Source organism: Colias croceus, chromosome 4, assembly GCF_905220415.1.
Source record: "Colias croceus chromosome 4, ilColCroc2.1".
Classification (NCBI taxonomy): domain Eukaryota; kingdom Metazoa; phylum Arthropoda; class Insecta; order Lepidoptera; family Pieridae; genus Colias; species Colias croceus.
In genome coordinates this window covers 1,531,542-1,551,589 of record NC_059540.1, presented here as the reverse complement: position 1 = coordinate 1,551,589, position 20,048 = coordinate 1,531,542, and the positions used below count along the sequence as shown (strand labels likewise).

The 20,048-nt window shown below is 34.1% G+C and overlaps 2 protein-coding genes across 2 annotated transcripts; one reads left to right on the top strand and one right to left on the bottom strand.

Annotated features, from left to right (window-relative positions):
* On the bottom strand, window positions 1–8,619 carry LOC123691210 (probable cytosolic Fe-S cluster assembly factor GL21135). Its single transcript, XM_045635504.1, has 8 exons — window positions 8,445–8,619; window positions 7,907–8,121; window positions 7,259–7,404; window positions 6,547–6,705; window positions 3,565–3,813; window positions 2,799–3,006; window positions 798–955; window positions 1–448 (listed from the first exon to the last, which is right to left on the bottom strand). Exons 1-8 carry the CDS (start codon window positions 8,508–8,510, stop codon window positions 207–209), a joined length of 1,443 nt encoding a protein of 480 aa, XP_045491460.1. The 5' UTR covers window positions 8,511–8,619; the 3' UTR covers window positions 1–206.
* A 1,729-nt stretch (window positions 8,620–10,348) lies between these two features.
* On the top strand, window positions 10,349–13,685 carry LOC123691463 (dynein axonemal light chain 4). The gene is made up of 2 exons (XM_045635866.1): window positions 10,349–10,511; window positions 12,828–13,685. The coding sequence occupies exons 1-2, from the start codon at window positions 10,434–10,436 to the stop codon at window positions 13,074–13,076; spliced, it is 327 nt and encodes a 108-aa protein (XP_045491822.1). The 5' UTR covers window positions 10,349–10,433; the 3' UTR covers window positions 13,077–13,685.
* Window positions 13,686–20,048: the final 6,363 nt, after the last annotated feature.

The window sequence follows — 20,048 nt, the reverse complement described above, 5'->3', positions numbered from 1 at the left end:
CTTATTAGCACTACTCTTAGGTGTTTTCACAAAATGCAATAAGTGTCAACGGTCTCAACTAGCTGGTGAATATGCGTCAATAGAAATTCAACCGTATTCCCATGAACTAAAGTCGAATCTACAATGCACCAAAACACCTGGGTGGACTTCTTTACAGGATATTTTTGTCACCGATTATGTATATACTTTTTAAATGATCAACAAAATCACCACTTAATATTAAGCGCTACGTCATTTTTCTCCAACGCCCTATACTGTGTATGCAACATTGCCCTGGCTTTGTCCGAATGTTTGCCGACAAGCCACTCCCCATACAATTGTGCTATGGGACCACTTTCTGAGGGTATACTCTGTGGTAACTCTTTGTACATTGTGTGTAATTGAGCTATTAAATCCCTTCCACTTTCCCCGTTGATTGGACGAATTTGCGCCCCCCCGTTTAGGCATCCTGAAAAAACGCGAATTATAATTAGTGACTTGTATAAACATGTGGTTGGAGAAAATTTAAGTAACAATCCAATTTTTCATTGCAATACAGCTTTTTTTATTCGTAACTTTTAAAGGAATTGTACGAAATAACATAAAAAAATACCGATAAATGTTTTTGAAGCAGAGTTACTATTAGGTTTAACTGATATTCGAAAACAATAAAATCGATTTTTCCTATTCATAATCGAAGAATTTCGAACCTGATTAAATGAAATAAATTAAACCAATAAAAATGCGAAGGTAAACAAACTGCAAATAGTTTTAATAGGAAAACAGAGAGAAATATATAGGCTATAAAAACCGTTTACCTGAAGGACAAGCCATCACCTCCACATAGTGATACGGCGATTTACCCCTCTTTAGTTTCTGCACCAAATTCTGTATATTCCGGAAGCCATTAGCGATCGCAAACTTGAGCACCTCTTTGCCATCTCGCTCTAACGTCACTTCGCGGAAGTCTGGGTTCCTGGTGACACGTGTACATTATAACGTCATTTCAATTTTTTATTCAAATACATTTTAATGTCTACCAATTTTGTTTGCATTATAAATTATAATTGTTAAATTATAATGCAAAATAGAAGCAGCATTATATTTCGTTCCAATATTCAATTAAAATGTAAATGGTGATAAATAACAGAAGATATCACAAGTTTGGGTTGGGCACCTGAAATCGCGTGTGATGAATTTTAATGTCTATTAGATTTTGGATTTAATAAGCATCGATAAATAGATGTTTAATAATTTTTTTTCAATTTTTTTTTAATGTTTAATTAGTGTGCTATGAAATAAACTTTTCTTATGATTGATTTGATATGATGTCGATATATCTAATATTTTCGCGATTTGCTGACCAATAAGCCGTAGATACATCTGTTAAAATCAAATATCACTACATAGTATAAAACAAAGTCGCTTTCTCTATCCCTATGTATGCTTAAATCTTTAAAACTACGCAACATATTTTGATGCGATTTTATTTAACAGATAGAGTGATTCAAGAGGGAGGTTTCGATATAATTTATTAGGTTTTATACAAATTGTCATTACATTTCAGTCGATTTGATTGACAACATAACGATAATTTAATTGTATTTGTTTGTTTGTTTCTATATATTTTTGATCCAACTAGATAATAGAAACAAAGTAATATATCCTAATGTATATGTATAAATATATATTTAAGTAGTTTTAAGTTCATATGGGCCGTAGTTTTTTAAGTTATATTAAGACCTTTAACTGTAACTACATTTGTTGCCTGAAATAAAGAAAAAAAAAAAAATAAAAAAAAATCTCGTGTCACAATGTTTGTCCTCAATGGACTCCTAAACCACTTAACCGAATATAATAAAATTCGCACACCATGTGCAGTTCGATCCAACTTGAGAGATAGCATAGGTTTTATCCTGGAAATCCCACGGGAAAGGGAACTATGCGGGGTTTTCTCTGAAAACGCGGGCGAAGCCGCGGGCGGAAAGCTAGTAATATATATTCATAGGCGTATACACCTGTAGCAATAGTTCATCTAACAGTTAGCTTACAAGCAATTGTTTTACACGTATTTCACAACCGATACAATGAATCATTTTTAACTAACAATTGTTTAACCTTCAATCATTTTAATGTTTTTGGGTTCTGCACCCAATATAAAATAAAATAAAAATACCGACTATTTCGTTAAAAAGTTACTAGAATAGCCACGATGTGTGACCTGTAACATCACCACCATCAATTTCTTTACAAATTTTTTTTTTATAGATTTCAGATTTTCTTAAATAATTGTGTAGCTGGTAGCATTTACAATGTACAACTACTGTCAATCACGCTCATTTGTCCGAAGCAAAACACTGCTTACCCATTTGTTAGGCAGAGTTTTCTAATGAGTAATAATATAGACTTTGAATATTACTGCCACGTAATAACTAATAAGGTGCTAATTGCAATGAATTTTGTTGTTTATAGTACGCCAATTCTTTACACGCTACTTTTTGATTTTTTTCGTTATACCTAAGTACATACACTTTAACCAAATTAATATAAATCTTTTAAGTTACGTATTACATAATTGTATTTCAAGTTTTTGAATTTATACTTCTTTTGGCGCGATGGAGAAAAATGATGAGTGAATTTTTACGATGCGCGCGCACACCGACACCTAAATTTGACAGCATGAAGTTAGTTCTAGGTGGTATGAAAATTGATAACTATGTTCAAGTTGTATATTCTAGTATTTTTTCCATACGCCAAAGAAGTATAACTTTTAACGCGTGTACATAAGTACACACACTCTTTTTTTTCCCATTACCCACCTCAAATTCTTATAAACCAATGGAGCGCTACTCTCTCCAAAGAGCTGTTCAGCGGCATACACGAATAGATGGTCAGCGAAGCCCCCGGAGCCCGAGCTACCGTGGCTCCGGAGCCCTGGAGCACCTTCGCCCCACGGCCAGTCCAAATCTGCACTGGGGACTTCGGATAGTGATTTCCCTTCGCTGGATAACATCTGTTCTAGCTCAACTGTAATGGAGGTGTTTATCATTGAACTTTTAGTTTGAATACTAATCGAGAAACAAATAGTTAAAGACTTTGAAGGTATTTTATAACTTGTGAAAAGGGGCACTGTTAACATGAAAACTACTCCTAAGTTTCAAAAGATTTAAGTCATGCTGGATGGATGACAAAGGCTCATCCATCCATCATTGATATTCCAAAATCTTTACGAGAGCCAATTCTTTTACCTGTATGTAATTGCTGTTAGTTTTGATAATTAAATCTTCTGTTGTAGCTTTCACACTATCCATACTAATATTATAAATGCGAAAGTAACTCTGTCTGTCTGTCTGTTACTCAATCACGCCTAAACTACTGAACCAATTTTCATGAAATTTGGTATGGAGATATTTTGATACCCGAGAAAGGACATAGGCTACTTTTTATCCCGGGAAAATGACGCAATCCCGGAAATCTCACCGGAACGGGAACTACGCGGGTTATTCTTTGACTGCGTGGGCGAAACCGCGGGCGGAAACCTAGTAACATATAACACTGTGAAGAAAATTCTAGAGATACACTCACTCGCAGTAATAACACAGTCCACATCATGACAGTTCATGACATCGCTATAGAAGTCCTCTCTAGAGGCTTCCAGTTTCTTATCATAGCACGGCATGAAGGTGACATGGTACATTTCCCCTGAGATCAGCTCCCGTTTGGCTGAGAGATGCTGTTTGACCAGGGAACCCATGATCTGCTGCGGGGACTTTGTTGTTGATATGTATGGGAGGATGAAACTGCCGTGCGTTTTTTCAGCGTAGCAAACCCATCCTGGAAGTAAATGGTTATCCCATCAAAAACATCCTGTAAAAAACCCAAGTCTCGCAGCTCAGTCTTTCTACCGTCAAAAGTTGTGAGATCCATGTAATACCAAGTCGGTTAATCTATTTAGTGTCTACTTGAAGGACCTTCTGTCTTAAGTTATTACATAAGTTATTATCATGCCAATATTAAAAATATTTAACGTTTTAAACAAATAGATCGACTTGGACATCGCATGAAAACAAAATGAATATTACAATATTATATTAGATTCTTTAGTCTCTCGCGCCTCACGCGATTGAAACTCTCGTTCCTGTTGGTCGCTGGCCCGTCGTGCTGTGTAGTGTGATACATACTAATAATCAAATCAAGCGATGTCCAAGTCGATCTATTTGTTTAAAACGTTAAATATTTTTAATATTGGCATGATAATAACTTATGTAATAACTTAAGACAGAAGGTCCTTCAAGTAGACACTAAATAGATTAACCGACTTGGTATTACATGGATCTCACAACTTTTGACGGTAGAAAGACTGAGCTGCGAGACTTGGGTTTTTTACAGGATGTTTTTGATGGGATCTCACTTCTTTTTGTAGAGCCTTTCTTTTTGATACCATCTACTTCTAACGAATTATGTTAAAGGTCTTATGATATTTTCTTATTTTTATATGTAGTCTTCCTCTTTTTCTTTTCCGGTACTACTTCTTGAGCTTCAGCCACAGTTTTTCTCAAAGCCCACTCCCTGTCTCTATGGGCTTTTCTCGGAGGCTTTGATGTCTCAATTTTTGACAAGTCTGGACGGTAAATACTTCTTAATCTGTTGTATTCACAAATTGATGATTCCATAATCACCACCGAATGATCCTCTCAAAAGGCCGTTTTCGTAAACCTCGAAAGCGTACGGATACAAAGCTGCGGCAGCCATAAGTTCAGACACGGAGCCATAGGTAGTTGTTTTTACCATTGCCGTCGAGTACAGGTCGGCGTCAATGTAGGGGTCTCCGTGCTCGTCACACGTATACACTTTGAACTCGTCCCAATGCGCTACCACATACTCCACTATAGCAAGTCTAATCTCATACGACGACTCAGTATTCTCATACATAGAGAATGACAAAGAATGAAATAGGCACGAACCATCACCAGGTATACGGACAATCCGGTGTGGGCATGGATGGTCATTCACATACAGTATTTCCGAATCCATTGCGACTACTAGTACTGGTAGATATGCAAGATATAAGAATACAATTAATACTTAAACGTAACTTTGGTCTCGTTATTTCGACCGACACTATTAAGTAATTATATTTGAAGACTAAGGTATTTATGTAAGTTCCTTAAAATTAACCAAACAACATCCCAATCGTAAGCAAATAATATCAGTAAACTAATGAGCAAGCCTTTTAGTCGTAAATGTAATTTATCAATCGAAATTATAAATGAAAATCGCAAACTTATAGGTTAGGTTTCGAGGCACATCCGAACAGCATGAGGGCGCTCGCACGTATGCGTGCGGCTGCCGCTCGCTCGAAGGCATTCACATTTAATTGTTCTGTCATTTTGGCGTATATTTTGCTTGTCAGTCATAGAGTAAAATAGAGGCCAGTCTGCCTGTAAGGAGGCTAGTCGCGCCAACAATTTATATATAACAGATTTAAATTATAATGTATTGTTTTATTAGATTTTCGTACTTCAAGACATGTCCAATCATGTGTTTTTCATTACGTCGACCATTTTACAAGTAATAATGTTGTTCAGTTTCATGGGCTAAACACACCCTTACCCACCCTATACCCCCTCCCTTGCCTCATATGGTAGGTATACCTATCTACACCTATTAAATTTATAACCACCACCAACCACCAACTGCATAAATAACTTTGTAATCCCATATATTTATATGGGATTACAAAGTTATTGATGCAGTTAGTGTATTTGGAAAACTGGACCGAAATTACAAAATATTTAAGTTTTCCCATGATTAAGACACTAAACTCTATATGTATTCCAAATATGAAGCTTCTAAGTCTGCTAGAAGTGCCTTGGACTTTTGATGATCGGTGAGTCAGTGAGTGACAAAATTTAGAAACTTTAACAAGTTGTCATTCTTAAACTACTGGTTCAAATTGACTGAAATTTTAAATATTACGTGTTTATACAATGCCGGATTAGTTACTGAAGATTCAGGTTTCTTGCTTTATCCACAACCGAATTATAGGGGGTCGAAAAAGGCCCGAATTGCTTCGAGAAAAGGATGGTACGGCCGTGCCGCTTTTTTTTTGCTCGACTTGGCGGGGGCACTGCCGTGCCCCCAGATTTTTCATTTGTTTATTCTTATTTTAATACGATTTATTAATTCAAAGCATAATGTGGCTTGGGGATGTAGGCATCGCTATTTGAAGGCAAATGAGACCTTCAAATCCCACCTCATAATTGACTTTTCGTAATGTTATTTTTTTTTTATATCCAGTTTGTATAGCGGAAAAAATTATGTAGCTTCCTTTTTATTTCTGTTTAAATTAAAATTTTAGTAACTGATTTCAAACAAATTTAAAAAAATACAAATGATTAATTTCTTATTTCAAAAGCTAATATTGTGCACATATTATAAATCCATTAAAAAAAAGGAATTTACATTGATATAAATGCATTTACCTATATTTGTAACTGCATTCTTGCAAATAAATGTAATTTTGAATTTGAATTTATATGGTTTTGTAAATAAAAGGGCACATACCTGGACAAGAACTGGCAAGCATGGGTAAATATTTGCCACTTGGGTCATTTTGCTGGTTGTGGTACCTTTCAAGGAATTCTTGTCGAGCCTCCAGTAAAGATAGATCTTCAGCTACTGTCATATCTAGCACTAAGTCTGCGCCTAGCTTTTTAAAATACCCTGTAAAAGAAAAATATTAAAAAATACGATTTTTACGAAAATTACGAAATTTTTATAAAGAATTAATAATAAGATATGATAAAGGCATATACATATTATTTTTGTGTATTATTTCATGTTAAAAGAAAGTAATGCCAACTTGAAAAAAAATATCATTGGTTTTATTTTTCTAGTTTTTTACTACAAAAAAATACTTTAATTCAAAACAATTTAATAACATATTATGTGTATACAAGAAAAATCTATCATAAATAATTGCAGTAAGCTTATATTTAATGTTACTTATAGCATACTAGGTTTCCGCCCGCGGCTTCGCCCGCGCAGTCAAAGAAATACCCGCATAGTTCCCGTTCCCGTGGGATTTCCGGAATTGCGTCATTTTCCCGGGATAAAAAGTAGCCTATGTCCTTTTTCGGGTATCAAAATATCTCCATACCAAATTTCATGAAAATTGGTTCAGTAGTTTAGGCGTGATTGAGTAACAGACAGACAGACAGAGTTACTTTCACAGTTATAATATTATTAGTATCGAGTATAACTATACATATTTTACCTGCCAATTTACTGGTAGCTTCTTCTGGAGTGAGCTTATATCTGGCTGCGAGGGACAGTGTGGGCTGTGGAGATATGGACACCACAATCAGGCTGACATCTCTTGTGTTTCCTTTTGAATCTGTGTACCTCCTCTCTGATAATACCCTGGATAGAATTGAAAAGAATTGTATAAATTACATTATTTTTATGATCATGAATTTAGATTTAATAACTCAGGCCCCGGAATCACAGACACAATAGAAAATCTATTGTGTTGTGGACGGATCGGGCCGCTCAGGGCTCAATGGGTTAATTTTGCAAATATCCTTATACATCTGCAACATGACCATGAGCAGTGGTAAAGCTGACCATCTGGCAACATACTACCTCCTTTGCTGACTATCACTACATAGTATAAAACAAAGTCGTTTTCTCTGTCCCTATGTCCTTTTGTATCCATAAATCTTTAAAACTATGCAACGGATTTTGATGCAGTTTTTTTTAATAGATAGAGTAATTAAAGAGGAAGGTAGAAGGTAAGGTATAATTTATTAGGTTTTAGACAAAGCGGGCGAAGCCACGGGCGGTAAGCTAGTGAGTTATAAAAAGAAAAATCATCACTTATAATTGAAGAGATATTTTACACAATGATTAAATACTCAGTTACCTTAACAGCTCTTCCTGACTCTGTTTGGTTACCAATACACTCTCGGCTGAGGTGATACATCCACTGCAAGCCAAACAGTCAGCAAGTGTGATTTCCACTTTCTGTAGCTTCTGTTCCTTACCACTCGACAGATCGAAGTAACCATCTTCACCGATTTTAATTTTCGCGCCAGTTTTACTCTTTGTTTTTTCTATCTTAACTGGTTTTATGCATTCCTGTAAATTTTTTTTGATAAAAACTCGACTTTACTGAAAATTGTTATACTTAATGTGTAACTAAATTGCGATTATATTTTTACATAATATTTAACAACTTATGACACAATATCTGACGGAATATTACAGTTAACTGCGTAATATGTATGTATTGTTATTTGTTATGTTCAACAGGAATATTTTTGTTTGCTTTTTCATGTTTTATAATTTATATCAATGGATACATAAATATTTGTAAAGGAGTCTTTCGGTTACTTATAATTTATTTAAGTTATTGCAACAAATAGACGAAGAATTCGATATAAACTTATTTTTAAGGTTACCTGTGATGGAGTTATGAAATCATCCAAATCTGTTAACTGTAACGCACCACTAAACCGTGAAGCCATTTTTCTCAATAACTATTATTTCTGCTTATTTCTTGTAATATATAATTGCAGGAAAACTTATTTGTTGCACATGAATAACAACTCAAAATTTTGTTTTGACTTTTGAGTGATGTAAATTTGACAGTTGACAGCTGACACTCAGCTGATAATGACATGGGTGCTTTTTAATCTATGATCGCTTTTAAGCTACCTCTTTTACCTAGGTAGGTACCCTCTTTATAATGTAGTGCTAAGATGAAGAGATTTAGATAAAAACAGGGTATTACTTAACAATTATTATATCCTAGCTACTCAGGCAAACGCTGTTCTAGATTATATTGGTCCATGCCAATATGCACACAAAATTTCATGAAAATCGATCCAGCCGTTTCGGGAGTACGGTTACGAACATAGTGATGCGAGCGATTTTATATATTATTATGAATTATGACTGAAGTATTCTTTACATACTTTACATACTTCAGTCATAATATACTTAGGTAATTTACTTATATACCGCAGCAGAATGCGGGACGGTTGACCGCCTTAACTATTTTCAAATTTTGTTTTCTGGATTTTCCTTACAGAAAACTAAAATGACATTATATAAGATAACTAGCTGCGCTCGTCGGTTTCACCCGCGTGGGCTCCGTTCCTTTTGGTTATAGCGTGCTGATATACAGCCTTATAGCTTAACTTATAGCCTTCCTCAATGAATGGGCTATCTAACACCAAAAGAATTTTTCAAATCGGACCAGTAGCACAGAATATTATATAATAGTACTCCAGTAGTTCCTGAAATTAGCGCGTTTAAACAAACAAACTATTCAGCTTTATAATATTAGTATAGAAGTACTAGCTTTCCGACAGCGGCTTCGCCCGCCTTTTCAAAGAAAAACCCGCATAGTTCCTAAAACCTACCCTATGTGTTAATCGAAGTTATATATGTGTGCTTAATTTCATTGTAATCGGTTCAATAGTATTTACGTGAAAGAGTAACAAACCTACACATCCATCCTCACAAACTTTCGCATTAATTATAGGTAATATTAGTAGGAGTACTGGAGTAGGATAGGATAGATATAACACAAAGGCGGTAAAGTGCCTTTTAGTATCTATACATATAATAAATCTGTAGAAGGGTCAATTCTGTACATTGAAAATATTGAAAAAATAACTAGCAGGGGGTGTTACTGGATCGATACCAAACCCAAATATGTGATTAAAAAAATTTTTGTCTGTCTGTCTGTATGTGAAGACATCACGTGAAAACTACCGGTTCGATTTCGATGAAACTTGGTATAATTATACCTTATTATCCTGGGCGTAAAATAGGATACTTTTTATCCTGGAAAAATACGTAGAAAAAAAATTAATCTCAATTTTTCAGTTATCCATAGACGTTGTTCTGTAGTAGGTACCGCGAACACACGTTGCGTATTATTATAGACCTAGCCGTATTTGGGTCCAATAGATATTTATAAGATGTCATTGTCCGTGTTACTCAAAATGGAGAAATAAACCATCCACGCAAAGACCGACATCCGCGCGGACGGAGTCGCGGGCGGAAGCTAGTAAAAAGAATAAATGTATGTACTATGAACATGGAATATCAAATCAAATGCTTATTCCAAAATAGTACTTACTAACTACTAATAACAATATAATAACAATTTTGAGTAGCCTTGTGCAAGACGATTACGGCCACATTACAGCATTTTAGTCACATTTTTAGTACAAACATCCCACGCGTGACCTTGGCAATAACGAAAACCTACTTGCATTCAAATTTGAACTGAGAAAAATCAATCGTTTCCCTCTCGGCTCGCGTTGCCTAGGTGACGGGTAAACAGCGGGGAGACGCAGCCTGCAGCACACGTCTGTTGCTATATAGATTATTTTGAATCGTGATTATTATTTTTAATTGGAGTGCAGTGTTGTGCTATGGCTGAGGAAGGAGCTGCAGCCACTGGAGGGGCCGCTGCTGGGGAGAAAGTTATACACACTTATCCGTTGATAAGGGTTGGTATTGTTAATTTTTAAAATCATAATTCAGGATATTTTTTTTTATTCAAGGATATCTATGAATATTTTGGAATAAATATAAATTGAAATTAAGTAACCCGTAGTACTTGAGATTCTTCGTACATTTAATTTTTAAATTAATTAACGATCAAATAAATATAGATAAGCCATAGGAGCCATAACATCGTAATATTATCAAGATTTCTATCTATCATTTATCGTTAGTTAAAAGTAGAAACTAAAACTGGCATTTTTTGAGAAAGTGAGTAATAATAAAATATCTAAGCAAAACCATAAGATTAAACATAACATATCCATAAGCAAAAATGTTTAATATTATTTATGCCGCGCGGTTACATCCGAGGACCCTTACTTACCTTACCCTTAGATCATTAAGGGTTTCGTGCTCTAAATATTTACCTTAGATAAGCATTTTTAAAATAAGCTCTACAAAGAAATACTACCCTCCTATCGAGACGATTCTCAGAAAAACGCGGGAATTATAAATAGCATACAATATTATATATAAATAGCATAAAATATTACCTATATATTATATACGGGCAGGATTTTATTTATATTATATATTATAAATAAAATCCTGCCCGTATATATATTTTCAGCGTTGATGAATTTAAAAAAAAAAAAACATTTGAACTAGGAGAGCGTATAGGCTCTACAATTTTGCTCGAGACCCCTAGACTGGTGGCATGAGGCATCACTCGATTATCCAGTCCAAACGTCTATACTCTTTTTCCTGGTACACCAATAGTTTATACATATTATTATTTTTTCTAATTTATTATATAAAAGCTAATAATACAAAAGTTGAATCAAAGTCCGGTAACGCGATCCCTCGTCTCGATGGCGCTCGTCCGTCCATCACGGGGCCGCAAGCCGTGACGTGTCGTGTTACTGGCTTCTAAGGTTTCCGGTCGCAGCTGGCTGTGAGAGGAAAAGTGTTTTTCATTTTGTTGGAATGTTTGCAGAATCAGCTCTATGAGTTTAGAACGTTAATTTTCTCTTTAATATCTAGTTATACCTAATTACCTAAAAAAATTGATGACGAAACAAAAAATATTTTATGAAATCAGATCATATTCCTAATACTAATTTAAACATTGTATGGTAATCTTTCATAATATAGGGTTAGTTTTCAATGACCAGCCAAAATTTAAAATTAAGATCTAGATATTATTAAACCAAAGGTACATTTGAAATATTATTGTCGAATAAAAAAAAAAAATAGCATTCATTTGAAAATGTCTTAAAAATTTCCTAAATCGTAAACACGCGATAATCAATGCACTTGTGTGCGTGCGCGCATCGCCAAATTTATGTGTGTGCTAACTTCTACCTATCTAGGTTGTTGAACTGAATTGTGCTTTTGTAATGTCCACACGTTCGCTTTTTAGTGGCGGACAGGAATGAAATCTAATTAAAAAAACGTTTTTTTTTTCATTAGATCGAAAATGTTATCGATTCTAAACCATTTCTGAAAATTTGGCCGGTCATTGAAAACTAACCCTGTATAGTAGAGCTAGTAACCACTTCATTGATATAAACGCATAAGAATAAAAATTTTACTTACACAAAAGTATATTTATGTCAAAAACTCTTTCTATATTTATTTACCTACCTATCTGCATTTCTATTTTTCACTATTGTTTGAACATAAGTAAAGGTACACAGAGCACTTCCGTGATGCATAACATTTGTGAACTAAGAATCGGTTCAAGTGTTTGTTTTGGCAGGTGGACTCCACGTGCCGTCATTCATCGTGATAGGGCGCTTTCACTATCGAAATCTTTAACAATACAAACATCTCTGAGTAATATAGGTAGACCGATTAAAAAATATATAACTATATGTTGCTATGGATTTTTGGAAAACTATTTTCGACTATGTTTAAATCGGTTTTCCCAAGACTTGTAGGTACCTGAATTTGCAAATTAATGTACTAAATAATAATACTTAGTTTAAAAAAACTAAAAAACACGCTTTTTACGAAAACCGAACTAAAAAATAGAAAATTTTATCAAATTAGTGTATTTGTCATCGGTCCTCAATAAATCTACAAAGTTTGAACGAAATCTGGCCGTTTAAAGTGGGTCAAAATCGCGCCCAAAGAAGTCGGTTACAAACATACAAACATACAGGTGAAGCTAATATAAAGCGTGTAAAAAGATGACTTTAGTCAGTAGGTATGATCAACGATTTGCCTCAATGTTTGCCTGCCACTTATTTTCTAATACTTTTATATAGTATTTTACCTCTACATTAATTACTAAGTAATCATTTTTATATCAACAGCATTCCGACATGTCTGAAGAGATGCGTACGGAAGCGATGGAGCTCTCAGTCACCGCCTGCGAAAAGTTCTCTCAAAATAACGAGCTAGCAGCGCGAATGGTCAAGGAGTCAATGGACAAAAAGTTCGGACCTGCCTTCCACGTCGTGGTCGGCGAAAGCTACGGCTTCGAGATAACATATGAATGTACGACCATTTGCTACATGTATTTTGGAGGAAATCAAGCGATATGCATTTGGAAGTGTTCGTGAAAATGTGCGTGAAATGAACAATTTTGTTACGGCCTAGCCACGCCTAGCCATGTTGGCGCGATTCGCTATCGTCTATTGGAGCATAGACTGCGGCATATCACAATATCCTAGAAATCAATACATCTGGGTTTACTGTACGCCTCGTAAACGCCTCGTAGACGTCGCGTGTCTGGGCCGTTCCTGGGAACTGAGCGATCTCAAATGAGAGATTCGACACTTTTTTACAATAAAAAAATCTTTGAATATTTCCCAAGAAAATTAATAATTGTCATTAGAAAAATCGAGTGGCTAAAGGGTAATTTTTCTAGAATATTTTATAAAACAGGATCGATAGTTTTTATATACCAAAAAATTATGAAAGCCAAATATATGTAGCTTAGGTTACGACAGTATATTCATACCTAGCCCGCATAGTGATATGTACTGTCTAGAAGGGTCGGGCTATGTAGGAAGGGTTCGGACCCTCATGTACTAACTACCTAAATAAATACAAGATCGAAATGTTATGCTGTTTATGTTCTAAAATATATTGTCTACTAGTGGTCCGCCCCGGCTTCGCCCGTGGTACCTACATGTTTAAACTATCCTATCTCTCAAGTTGGATCGAACTGCACATGGTGTGCGAATTTTATTATAATCGGTTAAGTGGTTTAGGAGTCCATTGAGGACAAACATTGTGACACGAGATTTTTATATATATTATAAGATTGTTTACGTTACACTGTTTTAATTTTAGCTAAAAATAGTTACATAAGTACTTATTAACTTACTGCAAGTTCTTATCGTATAGAATTCGGATATTTTTAAACGAGAAGACAAAAGCAAATAGGAAGCTTCTTCTAAAATTTAACGATGTGGAAAATTCTTAGATCCAAATTATTTCTATAGTTAAAATGTCCTTGTGTAATACTTTGTAACTACGCAGCAACTTTAACAATACAAACTCCATACAATATGTTCGTCGTTGTTATGGTAATTTTGAAATTAAGACATAATTTCGTAATTATGCGTTTCTAAGCTTCATTACATGGAAAAACACCTAATTGTTACCCAAGTCAGCATACAAAAAGCCGAAATCCATTAGTTGCAGCTAAAGTAATTTTCTGCACATTTTCTGTCAGTTTATGTGCATACCTACTCCTTACGTGCGTAGGTAAGTATGTGTGTATGCGTTGTATGATAATGCTTTATTACCAACGAATCCACACTGACCACACACGGCAGGTAGGTTGGTAGTTACATGGGGATGGAAATTTGCATGTGTGAACTGTTAATGTGGATTTGGCGCGAAAACGGGCGTTCAAACGGGATAGATAGCGGGCGGAAATCATTATCTTATTTTTATAAATGGAAAACAAAGGAAAATACCAGAGCTCATGAAGTAAACTAGTATCTATTTGTTTTAGGATTACCTACCTACTTGCTTTTGTCACTATGTAGGTAGGTACTACGTTTATTAAATTACATAAGTATACCTAACGTATTATGTTGCGTTTTTCACCTTAAATGGCAAACGGAAACAATCTTATTCAGTGTAACAAATAAATAACTTTAATTACAATTTTAGTGTAATTAGGTATCATTAACCAACTCCCACGGATGTTCTTTATTTTTGGCGTTGTTTTGTTATGATTACGTAATCGTCTCTACATAATATAATATCATGTAGTATCTAGTTACTGGAAAAATACTAAAGCTTATAAAATTACGTCTCTTATTATTTATGAATATTCTTGTACTTAGCGTATAGAATAAATATAAAATTGTAATATAGAGTCGCCTATGTAAATATATGAATTAATATATAAATACCTATTAGCTTTACATGAGATTTAATTGTAATAGCTATCTTCTATTTTAATAAAAGTTTAAACACACTTCTGTTTTTCATTGTACCTACTCCTTATTCCTTTGTACATAAATTACGTGAGGTGGTTTTTTTTTTTTAATTTTCAGGTTTTATTTAGTAGATACTGAGTAACACAGCCTAGGTTTCCTACGACGCGTATATCCGTGGACATTCTACTAACATTATAAATGGGAAAGTTTATATTAGGTTTATTTGTTACTCCTTCGCGTAAAAACTACTGAACCGATTTTCATGAAATTTGGGCCACACATATTAATAATAATTATACAAATATTAATAAATATAATCGTAACAAACGATATAGACTGACAAAGAAACCCTTTTTGGATTTTCCTTTTGAGGTAAGGTAAGTACGAAAGTCGCCACTCGTGCCACCTAACTAAGTAGGTAATAAGGTTAAAAAATGAAAACACACCATAATGAATATGACCACATTTATTTTTGAACACTTAGGTAATTAAAATAATCTTATTATATTATAATCTCGTAATAATTGTTAAACATAATCATTTGAAATTATTTTACACGGAATTGGGTAGAAAATGAACATTATAATTAAATGTTAGCTTTCATTGTGATATTTGAAAAAAAAAAATGATAAACTCTGAATTGAGCAGCCACAATCAAAACTTTTAAAGGGTTCTAGCAAACCGGGAGAACTCCGTTTCGCCACCAGAGACACCTTTTCTTTGCTATAAACCTCACGGAGCCCGAGACCTTTCCAATGTATGCAAAACCGTGGAAATCGGTTCGTGCATTCTGGAGTTATAGCGTCAGGAAGGAAAACCCGACTTATTTTTATATAGTAGATTAAAGGGTATAAAGTAAAGTACCAAATACAAATTGTAACGATAGGACCAAAAAATAGGTTGATTTTCTATAAAAGATGACTCGGCATTTAAATATCAATATTGCGACCCTTCAATTCATATAAACAAGTCTTAGTCTACATTATTCGATACACTTGAATATTTCTCATTCCTCTAAAATTTTTAAAGCAGAAGGTATTATAGACATACTTAGGTTTCTCTTCAAGAAACTTATATTGTCTATTATATTTTGTCAAATAATCTGGAAAGCCATAGTATAAACTGTTCTAATAAACAATGGACAAATCTTAACACAGCGAAATATTGGTATGATATATATTCAATGTATCGAATACTGTATTAACACATTAATATATAAAATAGAACAAATGAAATTGTAAAGAACAAAGAACCAAGTAAGTTTAACATGGATAGTAGAGATCAAAAATCTTTTCCTTTATACCTTAAGGCCTATTCAAACCAGAGCGGTATCAGATACCGCCGTGCGTATCAGTATTCAGTATAACGATCGGTACGCGATTAGAGTCTCTATTATATACTACATGAGAGATTTTATCGCGTACCCATCGGGATACCGCTAGCCACGGCGGTAGCGGATACCGATCTGGTTTGAATAGCCTTAAGGGGACTCCCCAACAATTTAAATTTTAAATATTATTATAATTGAAGCGAGATTACAATCGATATATTTGTTCGCAATTAACGTTTGTACAGAATATTAAATATTAATGTAAAATTTTCTTATGGCAAAAGAGACAAAAATTTTTTTTTAATAATAACATCATCAAGTTATTTTTTAATATTTCCGCATACTGAACAAACAATAAGTTTGAATTTATCGTTTCTTATCATTTCGATGAATCTTTAAACCCTTAAAGCGTACGAAATCGTCAATTAATTAAAAATACGCAAAAAATACTACATAAATGTATGACAAATTTTAAGTATGGCATATTTGTATACGGCAAATTAAATTAAAGCACTTTTACGTTTCTCAATCACATTGATTCGTGTACCAATTAAGGGCCCTCTTCACAATGAGCAGCGTTGGGCCAGTAGAGCCAATAACGATGGTGTAGAGGGCCTTAATGACGGCCGTACTTGAAAGTGTTTATTCATAAGCGCCATAATGGCGGCAAACATCGACGATCATTTGTTGGGCCAACGCTGCCGATTGTGAAGAGGGCCTATTATATAAACGTTGCAATACCTAGCTACATTGGCACATACAGTGATCATACCTAGTACCCATGTGTATAATTAATATATCTAAAATATAAGAAGCACTGCTTGGGTACGCTGCGTTCGGAAATTTAATTCAATTTTAAATATTAAATAACAAGTTTTTTTTACAAAATACTAAGGAAAGGTAATATTATTAGATATGGCAACTTTCATTTTAGATAACGACATTTAGGTTCATGAAAAAAACTACATTATAAAAAACATAATATTCAGATTGTATTTTTTTATTATGTAATACAAAATTCAAGAACAATAAAACCTTGGAGTCGATTATAATGTATTTAAAATTGAATTAATTTAGCGTACGCAGCTCTACAGCCAACATATCGATTTAAATTTTATACAGTATCTAAATTATTAAATTATACACAGCTATCTACATTTGTTATACATTTGTGAACTTGTATAAAATCTAGGTTACATAATACATTATAATTATAAATAATATATAGTCTAGAAGCCAATATTCATATAGTATACGACTTCCAAATTCAACAATGAAGGTACTAGCTAGCTATAAAAAATTAAACTATCCAGTAATTAGAAACGAATAATACTATAAAGTTCAATCAAACAGACTACAAAACGCATATTGAAGCATTTTTTTCTAAATTGCAACCCGCAATTTCATATTATAACTGTGAGGCAGGAGTTGACAAATGTATATCTGTCACTTTCTATCACTCAGAAGTATCAAACACTAGAGTGAGAAGGATAGCTCTAAAATTCATGTCCCATAGTGAATGATACTTTCAACTGATAAAAGTAGAACTAGACATTCTCTTTCTCTTGAGAACCGTAACGAGATGGTTCTGTAAAAATAGTCTTTGATAAATAATAAAATTGAAAACAATAAATAGTAGAAACAATTTTTAAGGTTCCATTAGTTTCTTGAATTTACTTTCTTGACCTATTCCATATACCATTTTAATATCCACCTTGAAGTCTGTCTGATTATAATCTACAATAACATGGAGGCACGATCGTGTCAGCTTCTCTATTCACTGGGCAATTCCAACTATAAGCACCTTACACTTAGTATACATGTGACCAACGCTTATGAAATTATTTTTATCTTTGAATACATAATCTATATAAACTGAGGTAGAAGCGGTATACACGTTACGTTTGAAGTCAACTAATTAGCCGGGTTTCGTTTAGTCGGTTACGCTAAGGGCGGCCGTACACGGACCGCTTCAAGCAGTTGAGACCGACGGCTTGAAGACGCGACCGCGCGGTGAACTATAGACATTCATTCACTGCCGTACACGGACTGCTCGAGCAGTCGCGACCGCTTCAAGTCGTCAACTGCGCGGTTTGTAGCGACATCTCGAGCAGTCCGTGTATGTAGCTCAGCTGTTAACTACTCGAGCAGTCCGTGTACGGCCGCTCTAACTCTTTTTTCCGGCTAATGGTTTAAATGTATATTCTATCTTTGTCTCACTACGGAGTACGTGAATGTGTACGTTACTATGTTTGTGTGCGTGTGTAGAATGTTTATGTAGATAACGCGGAACAGCTTTAACTGTTAATTTGTTTGCATATACCGCTCCTACGTCATATATATGTATTCTAAGACTTATTTCATATCATCTCAATAGCTATATGCAAATATAAATGATGAAGCTATTCAATTTGTACATAAATATAGCAAAAATAACTGTGCCTTTAACACTACCTTTATACTATACAACCTTTACTATAAATGTACATTTAAACAATTAGTACAAACAAATATCCTTTTCCTGCTGTTTTACCGTTTTCAAAAATTCCTCATTTTAAATGAAATAATGTTAAATTTTTTGTTAAAATTGTCTATGGTAATTCTGTGCTGTCTTGTCACTTTATGACCTATGGTTCGAATGCATTTTAAATCTATTTCATTGATCGATTTTAGCGATTAGATTGTAGCGATTTAAATTTATTGCCTTTTGAGACACTAAGTTTCTTATAAAATAAACACGTAAAATGTATAACAAAATTGTTCAACAAAACAGATAAAAAATGCCCGCTGCAATGACCCATAAGAATTGTGTTATTCATAATGACTGTATAAGTGTATAAATACAATTTAAAAATGCGAAGCAATAAGCAGTCGCGCTTGTCATATGTATGGAAATTCATAAAACCGTTCATAGCTAGACCGACCATACGCACGCGTTCCATACATAATATGCCGGAATATGCATATCCTTTCCTTATTATACTCCATCCTTTTTGATCCTAGAACTCCTTCCTACTTGAAAAAAAGATTTGTGTTTATGGGGTCTTCTCATGAACTCAATCTCCGTTCCTCCAACAATCTAACGCTTCGTATGCCTGTTCACACTTCCAAATTCTACGATTGCTCTTTTACCGTACAAGCCGTAAGATTGTGGAACTCTCTCCCGACAACGATCAGGCAAGCCCAATCTTTATATAGTTTTAAAACTCTTGTTAAGAACTACTATCTATCTCTTTAATGCTGTTTGTCTATGTTCTTTGCTGATTTAGTTATCTATTTATGTAAATTTATTTTCCTCTCTTCTAATATTTGTATTCCTATACTGCTCATTTCTCCTTTGTTTTTGTATAATATTATTTGATTCTTAAGTTATCTATCTATGTATAATTACAGTTCCTTGTATATGTATGTATTTATGCACTATCTACCTTTTTACTGATTTATTTTTCCTATATCCCAAGGTTGCCTGGAAGAAATCGCTTTTAAGCGATAAGGCCGCCAAATTGTACATTTATTATAATAATATCGTTTCTGTAAATTTTGTTTTTGTGTGCAATAAAGTGTTTTCTATCTATCTATCTATCTATCTTTCTATCTATCTATCTATCTATGACAAGCGTAACTGACGTACGTACTGATGGTCGGTGAAGCTCTGCAACCGGCCTAAAATAAATTTCCAATAATAAACGTCATTAAAACTTGTCCTTTCTTTTACGCACTCTACCATAGACATAGAAAAGCATAGACACCAATGAAATCTAGAGTAACTTCTTAAACAATTATTATTTAATACATTTTGCAAA

What these genes read in the sequence shown, in the direction of transcription:
- LOC123691210 (XM_045635504.1), bottom strand. Translation starts at nt 8,510, where the DNA reads ATGGCTTCACGGTTTAGTGGTGCGTTACAGTTAACAGATTTGGATGAT. An exon ending in ATTTCATAACTCCATCACAG is followed by an intron (nt 8,122 to 8,444) that starts GTAACCTTAAAA and finishes AAAAATTTACAG; the next exon opens with GAATGCATAAAACCAGTTAA. An exon ending in GGTGATGGCTTGTCCTTCAG is followed by an intron (nt 449 to 797) that starts GTAAACGGTTTT and finishes GCGTTTTTTCAG; the next exon opens with GATGCCTAAACGGGGGGGCG.
- LOC123691463 (XM_045635866.1), top strand. Translation starts at nt 10,434, where the DNA reads ATGGCTGAGGAAGGAGCTGCAGCCACTGGAGGGGCCGCTGCTGGGGAG. An exon ending in ACACTTATCCGTTGATAAGG is followed by an intron (nt 10,512 to 12,827) that starts GTTGGTATTGTT and finishes TTATATCAACAG; the next exon opens with CATTCCGACATGTCTGAAGA.